The sequence below is a fragment of the Acomys russatus genome, chromosome 19, assembly GCF_903995435.1.
Source record: "Acomys russatus chromosome 19, mAcoRus1.1, whole genome shotgun sequence".
Classification (NCBI taxonomy): Eukaryota; Metazoa; Chordata; class Mammalia; order Rodentia; family Muridae; genus Acomys; species Acomys russatus.
In genome coordinates, this window is record NC_067155.1 from 39,003,921 (window position 1) to 39,020,303 (window position 16,383).

The 16,383-nt window shown below is 45.8% G+C and overlaps 2 protein-coding genes across 2 annotated transcripts in view; one reads left to right on the forward strand and one right to left on the reverse strand.

Moving 5' to 3' along the window:
- Positions 1–954: 954 nt before the first annotated feature.
- Mblac1 (metallo-beta-lactamase domain containing 1) lies at positions 955–1,779 on the forward strand. Its single transcript, XM_051161946.1, has one exon. It carries the CDS (start codon positions 955–957, stop codon positions 1,735–1,737), a length of 783 nt encoding a protein of 260 aa, XP_051017903.1. The 3' UTR covers positions 1,738–1,779.
- A 6,890-nt stretch (positions 1,780–8,669) lies between these two features.
- The window catches only part of LOC127203914 (NXPE family member 3-like), a 15,380-nt gene continuing 7,666 nt past the window's right edge, over positions 8,670–16,383 (reverse strand). The window contains exons 4-5 of the mRNA XM_051162837.1: positions 11,612–11,824; positions 8,670–9,202 (exon numbers count right to left, since the gene is read on the reverse strand). Of these exons, the coding sequence (XP_051018794.1) occupies positions 8,670–9,202; positions 11,612–11,824 (746 nt within the window). The remainder of the gene's footprint in view (positions 9,203–11,611; positions 11,825–16,383) is intronic.

A 16,383-nucleotide genomic window follows, 5' to 3' on the forward strand; every position in this document is an offset into this window, starting at 1 on the left:
GCCTGCCTAGCATGGACAGCGTTGTGAGCTGGACCACACAAAACCTGATGTGGCAGCAAAACTTCCTAAATCTCAGCCCCTGAGAGACGGAGGCAGGAAGATCCAGCCACTTGGCAGATGACCAAACAGCTACACAAAACCCTGCCTCAAAGTAAGAGGCCAAAAAGGGACGCTCAGCAGCCAGTACACACTGCAAACATGAGGCTGCGCACCATCAGGCTGGAAACAAGAACGGGACACGGGAACACGGTGAATTAGGGCTGATGGGCTAGACATGTGGCGTATTTCATATTTCACAGGTGCCATATTTTCTATATCGCTATTAAACTTTTTATGAACCAGTTTGAGTCCCATTTCAAACATGCACACATGAGTGGATTGCTGCCAGCATGGTCTAAAACGCGAGTCCAGGACATCCGAGGATACACAGAGAAACCTTGTCTCCAAACCAAAACAACAAAAAGAACAAAACCCCAAAATTAACAAAAAAAGCCGTCACGCGGTGGGAACTGCACAGGGATTAGGGTTTTACAACGTGAGTTGGTCTCCATAGTTTGTAAGGGAGCCCGTAAAGGGCAAAATTCCTCGGTTTTCTCGACTTTGGAATTTTCCCAGAGTTTAAAAAAAAAAAAAAAAAAAGACCTAAGGACCGCGATAGTTCCGTTTCAAAATAGACAACAGCTAAAGCTAAAACGAAGAAAGAAAAGATACTCTTAAAACGTGCGTAGGTGAAGACCTAAGGGGACCAAAAAGCCCTAGGAAGGCGTGGTCGGGTGGAAAGGCGGGTTGGGCGATACCATCTTCCGCAGGGGTGGTGACGGAGGGCGGTACCACCTTAAGAGCTGGGAGTGGCGGCCACGAGTTGCGACTTAGAATGAGTGGCGGCTTGCAGTAGGAATTCGGAGGGACTGAGCAGACGTCGGTGGTGGTCGGGCACATTTCCCTTTCTCTGCCATGAGCGGTCCCGTGCGCACTGAGCCGCTGCACGGTGAGACCCCTCTGCTGGCGCGCAGCGACTCCTACTCGGTGGCGGTTCTGCTGCGCGGCTACACGGAGCCGCAGGGGGCAGGCGATGCGGTGCGTGCTGATGGCACGGTGACCCTCGTCCTGCCCCGGGCCTGGACCTCGGACTCCATCCCCCGAGTGGCCCTGTCCGCAGACAGCGACGCGAAGACTGCCCTGGAGGAGGCGGTGCGTGGCCCCATTCTCGTGGACACCGGAGGCCCCTGGGCTCGGGATGCGCTGCTGGAAGCCCTGGCTAGGCAGAGCGTGGCCCCCGGGGATGTGACTCTGGTGGTGGGGACCCACGGACACTCGGATCATATTGGGAACCTAGGGCTGTTTCCCCGGGCTGCTCTGTTCGTCTCTCATGACTTCTGCCTTCCCGGGGGCCTCTATCTGCCCCACGGGCTGTGTGAAATGCAGCCCTTGACACTGGGCTCGGGATTGCAGGTGTGGGCCACGCCGGGCCACGGAGGACAGAGGGACGTGAGTGTGGTAGTGGAGGGCACCAACCTGGGCACCGTGGTGGTGGCTGGCGATGTGTTCGAGCGCCTTGGTGACGAGGACTCCTGGCAGGCCCTGAGCGAAGACCCAGTAGCTCAGCAGCGGAGCCGGGAGAGGATCCTCGGTGTGGCTGATGTGGTGGTTCCTGGCCACGGATCCCCCTTTCGGGTGGTCAGGGAAGCAGTGAAGAGTTCCGAGGATTTGATACGCGAAGACAGGGAGGCCGCTTGACCGGACTCCAGTCAGGAAAGCCCCTCTGGCGAGGAACTGGAGTCAGTCTGGAAGACCCAAAGGACACAGCAAGCAAGCTTCCTCTTGAGCAGTATTCCCAGGTGGCCGCTTCCAAAGCGGACAGAGTGACTGGCATCACGCACCTTTATCACTGTTTACAACCTAAATAGGACCAAGAACTGGCTCAGCTCTGGATCTTCTGTGAGCCTCAGTAAAATGCAGGAAAAACTTTAAAATATTTATTTGGGGTGTGTGTGTGTGTGTGTGTGTGTGTTAAATTCAGATCGACAGGCTTAGCAGCAGGCACTTTTGCCCACTGAGCTATCTTGACGAATAGTCTTGTACAGATCTTCAAAAGTGAAAATATTCTGGGGCGGGGGGCTATCATACTATCCTGATGCAAGTGCAAAGTGCTGGTAGCGGTTAATCATTGGGATTCTAACCAGAGGAACACTGGCCAACAGGAGACTAGGGTGCACACTGGTGAGAAGATGCCATACACAGAGATGACCCCTTGATCATTTGTTTTTTTGTTTTTTGAGACAGGGTTTCTCTGTGTAACCTTGGTTGGCCTGGACTCGCTTTGTAGACCAGGCTGGCCTCGAACTCACAGGGATCCACGTTCCTCTGCCTCCCGAGGTTTTCTCTACTCTCTGACCCTACTCTTCTGCCACCTAAGATCCTCTCTCTAAGCCTCTGCTGGCTTTTCGTATCCTCTCCTGTTCCCAGAAGTCCAAGAGGCAGTGAGCATTAATCAGTCATTCTGTATTACGTTTACAAGATAAATAGCTAAGGACAAAGACTAAGCTCGGATATGTTGGCCCTCAAGCTTGTCAGAGATCTGCTGAATATGGCATTAAATATATTTAAGCTTATTATGACAGAGACTTCCCAAATCCTAACAGTAACTCCCCAAGGTCTCCAAGAAGATTTGGCCACGACAAATGACTTCAGCGATGGTTTGTGGTATTCTAAGCATTGGGCAAGACCCAGCCTATACGGTGGACAAACTAGACACCTCGAGAGTTGTCTCACATTGCTAAAAATGAGGCGAGGTCAGTTTCTCCCATGTTCTTCTTCCACAGAAACAGCCTCTCACCTTTGCATAATGAGCCCAGTTGGAGAATGAGTTGGAGGCAAAATTAACTGAAATATAATCCACTTTGGGATCTATGCTATGCAGATATGCATCTTGTAGTCCTTTTTTTCTACTAAAGTTAACTCTTTCTACTAAAGTTAACTCTTTCTCTACTTCCTTTGTTAGAGGTTTTGGAGTGTGAAGTCTGAATTTCCTTTTAACATTTGAAACAAATTACTTAACCCTTGATTAGTTCATCCAGTAAGGGGCCGTAGGCAGTTAATATCTCCCATTAATTTTTGAAAGTCATTAAGAGTTTGCAGTTGATCTGATCTCTACCTTCTATGCTTGAATTTTTTGTTGACTTATTTTATAACCTAGGTAGTGGGTAGAATCTCCTTTCTGTAGTTTTTCAGATGCAATCTCAAAACCCCAACAAGAGAAAATTCTTTTTGTTTCACCAAACATTTTCTCTAAATTATCTGCATCAGAATCAACCAACATAATACCATCCATGTAATAGTAAACAATGGGCGAAGCTGGGCAAATATATAACATCTTGCCTGGTTTAGACACTTTTTTTTTTGGTTTTTCAAGACAGGGGTCTCTCTGTGTAGCCTTGCTTGGTCTGGACTCTCTTCGTAGCCCAGGCTGGCCTCAAACTCAGAGATCCACCTGCCTCTGCCTCCCGAGTGCTGGGATTAAAAGCGTGTGCCACCACTGCCCTGCCACAATTATTTTTTCAAATACCTATTTTAAGGTGCGTGTGTGTGTGTGTGTGTGTGTGTGTGTGTGTGTGTGTGTTGTGATATATGTGGGGGTGGCCAAAGAAGCGGGAGATGTCAGATTCCCTAGAGCTGTACTTAGAGGCTGCTGTGAGCCACCTGACGTGGGTGCTGGGAGTCTAGAAGAGCTCCACAGACTCTTAGCCACTGAGTCATCTCTCTAGCTCTGGCACATGATTTTCACATTACGCAACACTGGGCTCTGTGGCGCACGCCTGCAATCCCAGCCTTCAAGGAGGCAGAGGCAGGGAGATCTCTGTGAGCTTGAGGCCAACCTGGTCTACAAAGTGAGTCTAGAATAGCCAGGGCTACATAGAGAAACCTTGTCTTGGGGCTGGGGGTGGGAGATAGGGGGTGGGGTGGAGAAGCAACATTCTGTAATCTATTATTACTCATAAGATTGAGGCAGGAAGCTGGGCGTGGTGGTGCACGCCTTTAATCCCAGCACTCTGGAGGCAGAGGCTGGTGGATCACTGTGAGTTTGAGGCCAGCTTGGTCTGCAAAGTGAGTCCAGGATAGCCAGGGCGACACAGAGAGAGACCCTGTCATGAAAAAAAAAAAAAAAAAAAGACTTTACATTGACACTGGAAGTCATGCATACATTAATCTTTGTCACATCAGGGAACAGCACAAGAATGTAAGGAGTTAAATGACAAACTGCTAAAAGGAGCAGAAAAATGGAGGAATTTTCAGAGTCTTAAAATATTTTATAGGGTTGAAATGATCCTTTTTTTCCCATGAGAGATCAATACCCTAAACATTTGCACTGAGGGAAACTGGTCACAATCACATTAAAGAAATCTTCAGGAGCTCAAGAAATGGCTGACCTGCTAAAGTGGAAATCATGTCAAGCGTTCTTTCTCTTAGTCTCGACAGAGAGGACGACATCTTGTAAAGGCTAGAGAGCCGAGACCTTGAGCTGCTGGTGTGGAACACAGCCATGACCATCTTCACAGAGCAGCTGTGAGGACAGGCAAGGGAGCCTCACAGAAGCCCAGTTTGTAGACTTCCCCTTGCTGAAGGAGAGGTTGGGGAGGGTCATCAGAGCCTCACCTGGAATCCAGCTGCCCCCGCCCCTAACCTTTTCCAGCTGTCTGCAGTTCTGCTCCAGCTTCATGTGGTGTCTAAGGGACTGGGGCATCCAGAAGGTGAAAGCTAGTAACAGGAAGACTATGCAGCTTTAGGAAGTGGTGAGCAGAGCCCATTTGCTGATGTGGTTGTTTGGGGATAGCCAGTACTTAGGCTCTTGGAAGTAGTCCAGATAAACCCATTTATTCCTCAACCTAGACGTAGATAAAAAGAATTGCTACTTGTTTGCTGCTGGTGCCCTATGTAGGCCAGCAGACATTTTTTCAGGCCTGCCCAGCAATGGCTCATATACTCACTTTCAGACATTCTCCTTGGGACTCCCTGAACAACTTCTTCTGAGCTTGGATTCCCTGGTGGACCCCAACCTGCCACCTGCTCACACTCCTAGAATGATGTTCTCCTCTGCAGTTGTGTCCCCAAACATCTCTCAGGAGTAGGACGAAGGAGAGCTTCCCTCAGTCCATTCTCCAAGCATTGGTTAAAGCATTTAACCAATCCAAACACAGGTAGAAGCAGTAACGAAAACAAGAGGCAAGAAACATACTTACCAAAACCGGAAGGACCAACCCCACAGTCAGACTCTTGTAGCCCTTGAATTGCCCCATGAATGGATCCAGGCAGCTCTTGTTGAATTATGAATGCACATACAGGCAGATCACATGGAATCAGAAGTTTAACAGGCTCTCCCAGCATAACAGTGTTGACTCACTGTGTTGCCTTCCAATTTCCATGAACACGGTCACATGATACAGCTACACAATGTCCAATAGAGGGAATAGATGTACAGCCCACCCTTGTTGCCGAACTGCAGCTCACAGCTCACAGAATTAATTTCTTACTTTCTTTGCAATTATTTTTCCTATTACCTCTTCACCAACTAGAATTATGTGCCAACAGGGTATTGAAGTTTATGCATGTTATAATTCTCTGCAATGCTCTGTAACTTCTTATTTACAAAAAAAAAAAAGCATAGACTTGAAAATGATGGAAAGTGCAAGTCTTAAACAGCTTACTGGGGAAAATCCTATAGAAATAATTGTGCCACTAAATAAAATGCATGTGGACTATATGTTCCACACCATACTAATTGGCAGGTGCGTTAGCATGTTCCTCAAGATACATGGAAAATCATTATCCAAAAAGATTTTCTTTTAAGATTTTTATGATAACTCGTATGTATCTAAATATAACAAAGAAATTGTTTACTATGATTTCCAAGATGCCTTTTAAAAGGACAAGGATCATATGTTTTATATGAAATTCCACATGCTCACAAGAAAAGAGATCCCACACCTAGTTGTACAGCTGATTGGTCTAAACTCGACACAATCAATCAATTTTTATTAGATGTTTCTCCACCATTGAATATTTTAACTCACCTCATATATAAATTAGCGCACGAAGGATTCAGATACACTGAGAGTGGAACCTGGTCTGACTTGAGAGAAAAGGAATGTTGCAGAGGACTTGTGAATGCAGAGAGTGTGGATGAAGACTAGGAAACATTTGGAATTTGGTCTTTGAGTCAGAGTCTAGTACAGAAAGTTGTAATAGATGGGGAAGGAATAGCTTGAGATAGAAACGCAAGAAAGACACAGAAATGGAAGAAAGATTTTGTGCACTCTTTACTTCAGCTGAGTTTCCTTGCCTAGAAAGAAATCTCAAGACCCATGTTGTTGTTGGTGGTGGTTTTTTGTTTTTTGTTTTTTTTTTTCTCTGCAAATTCGTTGATAATATTTTCTGGGCATTTGAGTTGTGAATCTTCTTCTTCTATTCCTATTATTCTTATGTTTGGTCTTTTAACAGTGTTCCAAATATCCTGGATGTTTTGTGTTAGAAACTTTTTAGATTTGACATTTTCTTTGACCAATGTATCAATTTCTTCTTCTTCTTCTTCTTCTTCTTCTTCTTCTTCTTCTTCTTCTTCTTCTTCTTCTTCTTCTTCTTTCTTCTTCTCCTTCTTCTTCTTCTATTTGTCAAGCTCTGACTGTATATTAACTGACCAGATGACAAAAGTATCATGGGCAACACCTTAGTACTTCTGTCTAATAAGCCTGTTTAGGCCATTGATGTTAAGAGATATTAGTGACCAATGATTGTTAGATCCTTTTATTGTGGAGTTGGTGGTGATTGTGTGAGGCTGTGCATCTTTTGGTTTTGCTGTTGTGAGATTATCTAGATACTGTGTTTTCTTGGGTGTAGTTGACCTCATTGTGTTGGAGTTTTCCTTCTACTCTCTTCTGTAGAGCTAGGTTGGTGTTTAGATATTGTTTAAATAGGGGTCTGTCATGAAATATCTTGTTTTCTACATCTATGGTGATTGAAAGTTTTATTGCATAAAGTAGTCTGGGTTGGCATCTGTGGTCTCTTAGTGTCTGGGTGACCTCAGTCCAAGCCCTTGTGGCTCTCATGGTCTCTGTTGAGAAGTCAGGAGTAATTATGATAGGTCTGTCTTTATGTTACTTGGCCTTTTTCCCTTGCTGTTTTTAATATCTTTTCTTTGCTCTGTAGATTTTGTGTTTTGATTATTATTTGGTGGGAGGAATTTCTTTTCTGGTCTAGCCTACTTGGTGTTCCGTAGGTCTCTTGTATGTTCAAGGGTATCCCTTTCTTTAGGCCAGAGAAATTTTCTTCTATGATTTTCTTGAAAACATTTTCTGGTCCTTGGAACCTGGTATCTTCCTTTTCATCTACCCTTATAATCCTGAGAGTACACCTTCTCATGTTGTCCTTGATTTCTTGGATGCTTTGCATCACAAATTTTCTGTTTTAGTATTTTCTTTGAGAGTTGTATCAGTTTCTTCTATTGTGTATTCATCCCCTGAGATTCTCTTTTCCATCTGTTTGTTTGTTTTTTAGACAGGATTTCTCTGCATAGCCTTGGCTGTCCTGGATTTGCTTTGTAGACCAGGCTGGCCTTGAACTCTGAGCAATCAGCCTGCCTCTGCCTTCTGAGTGCTGGGATTAAAGGCGTGCACCACCACGCCCGACTCCTCCATCTGTTGAATTCTGTTGGTTATACTTATTTGTTCAATTCCTGATTTCTTCTTTAATTGTTCCATTTGGAGGGTTTTCTCCATTTGTGTTCTCTTGATTGTTTCTAATTTGGTTTTCATGTCCAGCCCCAATATTTTACTTCTTTTACTCTAAACACTAATTTTGTTGAGAGATAGTTAGACAGTTAGATACTGGAAGTATGTAAGTGTTTCTGTTTATCTTTGTCTGGACTGAAGCTGGCTCATGGCACTTTTGAAATGGATCCCTCTTTTTTCTTTCAATTCTTTACTTTTGAGATGTCATTTATCTGAGTAGCCTTGGCTGTCTTGGAACTCATTCTGTAGGCCATGCTGGCTTCAAACGTCCAGAAATCCTCCTACCTCTGTCTTCCAAGTAATGGGAATAAAGGTGTGTGATACTGCCACCTGGCTAAGATCTGTCTTAAAAAATAAAAAGACGGCCTTTTTTGGAGCTAGTTCAGTGGGTAGGGGCATAAACATGAGGCTCTGAATTTGAAACCCCAGAATCCACATAAAAATCTGATATAAATTTTGTGCCTGTAAGCCGAGGGCAGTGGGTGAAAGAGACAAAAAGATTGATGAGGGTTCAGTGAGAGACCCTTCCTCAGGTGAATTAGAAGAAAATGATAACACAGGAAAACTTAAGATCTCTGGCCTGTGTGTGCCCATCTGAAAAGACATCTGTATATGTTCGTCTGTCCTACTGTATGTATCTATGTATGTGTGTGTGTATATATACCACATGCAACCCTATATTCCTACATTGAAAATGAAGAAAATATATGAAACATGGCCTCGTATGTATAAAACTAGATTTATCTGTGTGGTACATAGAGAGCTGTATAAAATATGGAACCAAAGTTTTATAGTGGACAAGCCAGGGGACACTCCGTTTTCTATCACTGCTGTTCCTTTTTCTGATGGCCAGCACCCAGGCTGTCCATCCATTCAGCCTCCTAGCACTCAGGTGGGACAGACGAAGGAAAGAAATAACTCCACTTCATTGCGGACAATAAGCTTCCCTGGGTGGATGTTGTCTGGCAGAGCCAAGCTGGAGGTCATTTCCCAGGCGTCCACAAAGGCCACTCGAAGACCAGCAAAGGCAGCTTGGAGGATGCGGTTCACCTGGAGCATAAACCAGTCACTGGCATACGCAGATTTGTAGCCAGTATTGGCCAGTTTGATAATCACCAGAGTACTGGGTTCCCGGTCCAGCAAGGCTTCCACAGATGCCCGAATCCCTGCCAGTCTTTGAGCAAAGATGGATGGAGGAAAAGTGGTAAAGTGGGCTCCTATGCTCAGCACCACCACTGTGTAGGGTCCTCCAGCCAGGCCGTGGAGTTCTCTGGCCACAGAGTGCAGGGAGGCCACTGGTGTCCGGTGAGAACGCAGGGGCCAGCTGTGTGACCTCCAGTGCAACACTATCCCCCAAGTGGTCTCCACCGCCATCAGGGGACCTACTTGATATGTGACATGTAGATCAACTGGCTTCAAGGCTGTCAGGAGGAGAAGAAAGAAGGTGTTAACATAGGGAACCAATGTGGTAGCCCAGGCTGGCCTTACAGTTTACGTATACCAACAATTATCTTGAGTTTCTGATCCTTCGGACTCTGCTTCCCCTTGCTGGAATGGCAGGTACATAGCACCTTACCCAGTTTCCATCTTATTTTTGTGGCCCAGAGTCTTTCTGTGTATCCCTGGCTGACCTGGAACAAACTCACCTAGGCTACCCTGAAATTCACAGAGACATCCCTGCTTAAGTATCTCAGATCCTGGGAGAAGTGAGCCATTACACTCAGAAGAAGTGTTTGTCTTTTAATTATATGTGTACAAGTGTGTGCATGTACGTGTGTGTGCAAGTCAGGGCAGGTGCCTGAAGAGGTCAGAAAAGGCATCGGGTTCCCTTGAGCTTGAGTTACGGGCACTTGTGATAGGACATGGGATAGGACCATGTTTAATCGTGCTTGTTCTTCTCGTGATGTCACTTCTTCCTTCGTGTCTTCTGCAGGGCTGGAGGAGGAATCCAGGGCCTCTCAGGTGCTAGACAAGTTCTCCACTGCTGAGGCACACTCCCTAGGCCCTCGCTGGACCACCTGCGCATCCTAGGCAAGTGCATCATCACTGTGGGTGTGGCCGATGCATGGCCCAGTGGTGCAGCTCCTGCCCACTGCTGAGACACACTCCCTAGGTCCTCGCTGGACCACCTGCGCATCCTAGGCAAGTGCATCATCACTGTGGGTGTGGCCAATGCATGGCCCAGTGGTGCAGCTCCTGCCTAGGATTTCTCAATGATGGAACTGGGGCAGGGATGCCTCAGTGTTAGTGTCCTTGGCTATAATCCCCCAGTGATATGCTGGGGTTGCTCAGTGGTGAAGACTTGCTATGCAAGTATAAAGAGTTTCAAGCCCAGAACCCAGATTTTACAAAGTCAGACGTGGTGACTTGTGGTTGCCGTTCATTCCATAGCTGCTGAGGTACAGAAAAAAAATTCTTAAGAATTGACCACTAGCATGTGTGCCACCATGTACACACAAAAACATGTGAGTCAGAGTCTCATGTAGCTAATGATAGACTTTAACTGTCTTTATAGCTGAGAATGTCCTTGAATTACTAACATTCCGACTATCATATCCAGAGCCCTGGGAGTGTAGGATAGCACTACCACACTCAGGCTGCAGGAGTGTTTGTATCTCCGCTTATAGATGGGGACGCTGAGATCTTTGAATGTTAAGTATTTTACCATGATCCGAAACAGTGATGGCACGGTATGGAGCTCAGCATGTAGAACGCTTGCCTAGTGTGGGAGGGCAGGTGAGAGGGCTCATTTTCTGTGCAAGCCTGATCACCTGAGCTCCATCCATGGAAGAAGCAAACTGACTTCTGAAAGTTGTCCCATGACCTCCACACATGTGACATGACATGTGCACAACCTTGAGTGTGTGCCTGTGTGCACACACACACAGACACACACAGAGTAAAAACAAAATAAAACATAGAGGTCTATATCTAAGAGGGAAAGCAAAAATTGTTCTCTGTCCCCCAAAACACATATGGACATACACACATATGTGCACATACACACATGTTCACATGCACACATACACAAGAAGCTGGCTGAAGATTTTGTTTAGAAACTCAGTGATGACTCTTTTGTTATCATCACACATTGCGTTGTTTGAAAGTTTGTTGCACTGTCCTTTAGCGATTTTCATGGCCTCTGGTTAACTCAACAGGGAAGGCAAGTCGCTGGTAATAACTCCATTCTTGCAGGCTAGGGATATGGCTAGGTTACTAGAGAGCTTGCCTAGGCCGCAACTCAGAGTTATATCCAAAATCTCCCAAGCATTACTCAAACTGGGAGTAGTAGCATCTGCCTGAAATTTCATCACATGCCAGTGGAGTTTCCAGATCATCCTTGCCTAAAACTGAAGTTCCAGGCCAGCCTGGGTTACATGAGATCTGCTTCTCTCTCTCTCTCTCTCTCTCTCTCTCTCTCTCTCTCTCTCTCTCTCTCTCTCTCTCTCTCTCTCTCTCACACACACACACACACACACACACACACACACACAAACACAAACACAGTTCTTAAAACTCATTCCAGCTGGACTTGGTGATGAATGCTTTTAAGGCCAGCATGCAGTATGCACAAGGCAGGTGTGTTTGGTGACGTTGAGGCCATCTTGATCAACATACTGAGTTCCAGGCCAGCCAGGGCTACATATGGAGAACCTGTCTCATAAAACAAGTAAAAACCCATCACTCCTTCCCTCGCTTGCCTATCAAAAAAGCCCCAGCACCTTTCCTAACCTTTCTAGTAAGCAAGGGACTCTCTACCTGCGCAATTGCCCTCCGGCTTTGCCTATCATGACTCCACTCATGCCCTCCTCCCACCTCAGCTCACTCACAGGGCACTGTGTCTCGCAGATACTCCCACCACTGCCGAAGGGTGGAGTCCCCCATCATGTGGACAATGCGGCCAGCCAGGCAGGTCAAGATGCTGTCCACAGTGGGGAAAGAGCGGCTGGAACAGAAGGTTGAGTGCCATCTGTCCTGGTAGTAGAAGCCAGAGGGTTTAGGAGAGTGGTGGCCAGGGCGGCATGGGGGCCTTGAGGGCAAGGCTATAGAAGGGAGAAAAGCAGAGCAGATTTAAAAAAAAAAAAAATAGGAATACCTTATAAAATGTGAGGGATTGCTTCCACTTTTTTTTTTGTATGTTACATTTGTTTATTTCTGTGTGTATGCCACAGCATATGTGCAGAACTGGGAGGATAGCCTTTGGGAGTCAGGTTTTTATTTTTCACCATGTGTGTCCCAGGGTTTGAACTCACTCAGCTCGTGTTTTCCCATTGAGTCATTTCAATGATCCAGTCTGCATTCTCACAGACCATTGTGAAGTTCTATTTATGGTGTGTTTGTGTGTGTGTGTGTGTGTGTGTGTGTGTGTGTGTGTGTGTGTACATGAATGTGCAAAATAGTCTTATATAAGTCATAGTAGTCTTAAACCCCTATGTAGCTGAGATTTCCTTTAACTTTCTATCTTCACCTCTTCAGTGCTGGAACCCTGTAGTGAAAGTTTTGCTTCCTTTAAAAACTCATTTATTTTATGTAAGCACGGTTTTGTTTTAATCCCAAGTGTGGGATATGGGGCTGCTCCAGACTGTCCACAGCAGTAAACTGTTTGCCTACTGCTTGCTCTGAAAAAGGCATGAACTTTTCTAGCAGCAGAGAGTTTAATTCTGGGGACTCTGAGAAGTAATTAATGCTAGAACCAGGAGAGAGACTGGGCTCAAAGAAAGAAGGCGGGGCTCCTGGTTGCTGTTGATGCAGTTTGATGAGAAGGAGTTGGGAGATATTCTGAAACAAAGGATGGATTTGCCCCAAGGAACCCAAGGACCCCAACCAGAAGGAAATAGCTAACGTGAATTACACTCCATCTCCCCACTAACCTTCTTTCTCTCCTGCCTGGTGTTGGGCTTTTGGAAGGGATTGGGGTGGGTAGAAAATGGAGGTAGAGATATTAAAAACCCTAATACAATAGATTTAAGAATATGCCTTCACGGAACTCCAGGTTGAGCACCTCCACACTCGGGATGCAGCACTGTTCATGTCTCTACTTATAGATGGAGACACTGAGGTCCTAAAGTGTGACGTAATTTACCATCATCAAGAACACTGATGATGCTCCAGGCACAGCAGCTGGAGCCTTTGGGACACAGAGGCAGCCAGATGTCTATGAATTTAAGGCCAGTTTGGTCTGTGTAGCAGCTCCAAACCAAACAAGTCTACATACCAAGACCCTGTCTCAAAACAAAGAAACAAATGAACAAAAAGACCATAAATGTCTGGAGATGCAGCGAAGCTTGTAGAATGCTTACCTAGTATATTTGATGCCCTGGCTTCAAATCTCAGCACTGAATAGAGCAGCCGTGTCAGCCTCTGGCCTGTAGTTCAGGAGACAGAGGCAAAGGGATCAGAAATCTGAGGTTGTGCCCACGAGATGGCTCAGTGGGTAAAGGCCCTTGCAGTGCCAGCCTGGTGGTGACTAGAATTTAGTTCTCCAGGATGCACACAAAGGCGATGATGAGAACCAACTCCACGAGTTGACCTCTGACCTCATATACACTCATCATGGCACATGCTCACCCTCATGCACATGTATACACATACAAAATCATTAAGATGGCTCCATCTCCAAGCTTGATGGCCTGGGGTGAATCCTGGGATCTACAAGGTAGAAGGAGAGAACCTATCTTAGCAAGTTCCCCCTGCCCTCCACACCTTTGCTGTGCTATGCATTGCTACACACACACACACACACACACACACACACACACACACATACATACACACACACATATATATACACACATACATACACACATATACACACGCAAACACATACACATACACACACATAGACACAGGCACATACATACACACACACATAGACACATAAACACACATACACACAGATACACACAAACACATACACACACACATAGACACATACATACAGACAGACATACACACAGACATACACACAGACATGCACACACATGCATACACACCCATACACACACACACACTTTAATAAACTTAGTTAAGTGCTGGAGAGACAGCTCAAGGATTAGGAGCACTGTCTGTTCTTCCAAAGATCATCAGTTCAGTTCCCAGCAACCCCATGGAGGCTGACAACCGTCTATAATGAGATCTGGTGCCCCCTTCTGGCCTGCGGGCAGAGTACTACATAAATAATAAATAAACGTTTTTAAGAATTCAATTAAATTTCATGTTCATGCTTGACTATATAGCAGGTTCAGGTCACTCTGTGTTACCCAAGACTCTGTTTCAAAAAAAGAAAAAGAAAGAAAAGCAGCAGGTGTGATGGCAAATGCCTTTATCGCAAGTGCTTATACACACACACACACAAACACATACACACACACATACACACACATAGACACACATACACACATAGAGACACACACATACACACACACATACACACATACACACACATATAGACACACACACATAGAGACACATACACACATACACACCCATAGACACACACACATAGATACACATACACACATACACACCCATAGACACACACACATAGACACACATACACACCCATAGACACACACACATAGACACACATACACACCCATAGACACACACACACACACATACACACACACGCATAGACACACATACACACACATAAGGCAGAAGGAGGTGCATTTCTGTGAGTTCAAGGCCAGCCTGCTGCACACAGCATGTTGCAGGCCAGCTTTATAGTGAGACCCTATCTAAACCAACAAAGCAACAAAACCCTCAGTTGAACAACAACAACACCAAAAGTCCTCTCAGAATCAGCAATGGGAAGCGTAAGAAGAGATGGGGAGACCCCTGTACAGACCGAGGCTGTGTCCTGCTAATTCCCGAATCCAGTGGTTAGGCCCTGGTACACGCACTGCATACCAAGAAAGGCTGCGGGGGAGCCCAGGATACAGAACCAACATACAGGACAGGCCGCTGAGATGGTCGACTCAAATGTTTGTTCAACCTTGTCCTCAAAAGACAAAGCCTGAACCCTGAAGAGGACCCTTCAAAGTAGAGAGAGGGTACCCAAAGGGAGAAGGGGAAAGCTGGCGCTGTCAAGGATGGGGACGCTATGGAGGTGCCAGGACTTAGGAACACAGCTCTGCTGGGAGAATGCTGGCCTAGCATCCAGGAAGCCCTGGGTTTATCCTAAGTTTGAATTCCATATTAATTGAGGCTAGACTTGAACTTCTGATCCTCCTCTTGTTTCCAGAGTGACAAGATGGTAGCCGTGCACCACACTGCCCATCAGAAGATGGATTTACCCTTGGTGATTTTTATCTTTTTAATATATGTGCATGTGTGGAGGCAGACATGGCTGTTGAATTAATTCCCTTATGCGGCAAGTCACAGGCAGCTGTTAGTCATCCAACATGGATGCTGGGAACTCAGTTCAGGTCTTTTGGAAGAGCAGCAAGGGTTCTTAAATTCAGAGCACCTCCCCAAGAGCAGCAAGGGTTCTTAAATTCAGAGCACCTCCCCAGGCCCTTGATAGTATATTCCTCAGTTCTCACGTCCTTAAGCTTAGAAGTTTGGCTCAAGGAGGTGATGGATGTGTGTCTAGCACGGATTGTGGCGGTGACTTCAAAGGTTTATACTTACTATAAATTCAAGACGTTGTATATATTACATATGTACAGCTGGTGTTTGTAAGTGTATTATACCTCAATAAAATATTCATTTCTTTCTTATCAGTGCCAGGGTAATATCCTGTGGCTTATCCATGCTAGGCAAGTACTCTACCATTAAGTCATATCGCCAGCCCATAAAGTGGGTTTTTATGGTAGGTTTTTTTTTTTTTTTTTTTTTTTTTTTTTTTTTTTTTTTTTTTTTTTTTTTCCGAGACAGGGTTTCTCTGTGTAGCCTTGGCTGTCCTGGACTCACTTTGTAGACCAGGCTGGCCTCGAACTCACAGCGATCCGCCTGCTTCTGCCTCCCGAGTGCTGGGATTAAAGGAGTGCGCCACCACGCCCGGCGACAAAGTGGGTTTTTAAAAAGAACAGCGGAAGACAGCGATAGCATTTGAACCCAGGAAGTACGCTGTTACAGCCCCAGTACTAATCTCAGGACTAAACTTTCCTGGAAGGAAAGAGGTTAAACTCCTGGAATAAAGCCCATTGAAGGGCTGGGGTGATAGCTCTTTGAGTGATTGCAAGCATGTTCAAGGGTGAGAGCCTAAGTGTGAACCCTAGAACATGTGTAAAATGTGGGTGTAGCATGCCTGGAACCCCAGCACTTGGGGAGGTGGAGACTTCAGGATCTCACTGACCAGCCAGCCTAGCTGAGATAGCAAACTTCAGGCTCAATGAGAGACTTTGTCTCGAGAAACAAAGAGGACCTTTATTTATGTGTCCCCATGTTTACTGTCCTAGAACATTGACCTGCTGGCTGGGTCCTTCCTCCATACACCTGCAGTCTTCCTCCGGCCTGGGTCTGATGACGGGTAGTCAGATCCTTCCCTGGCAGGAATGGTGGCCCACACATGGAAACAACTTAAGTACTTCTCTCAGTGACCATCCATTTGAGGCTTAGAGGATGCTGAGGTGATTGGTGCGTATGAAGGGTAATG

Excerpts from the sequence above, each read along its gene's own strand:
- Mblac1 (XM_051161946.1), top strand. The coding sequence starts at position 955 with ATGAGCGGTCCCGTGCGCACTGAGCCGCTGCACGGTGAGACCCCTCTG.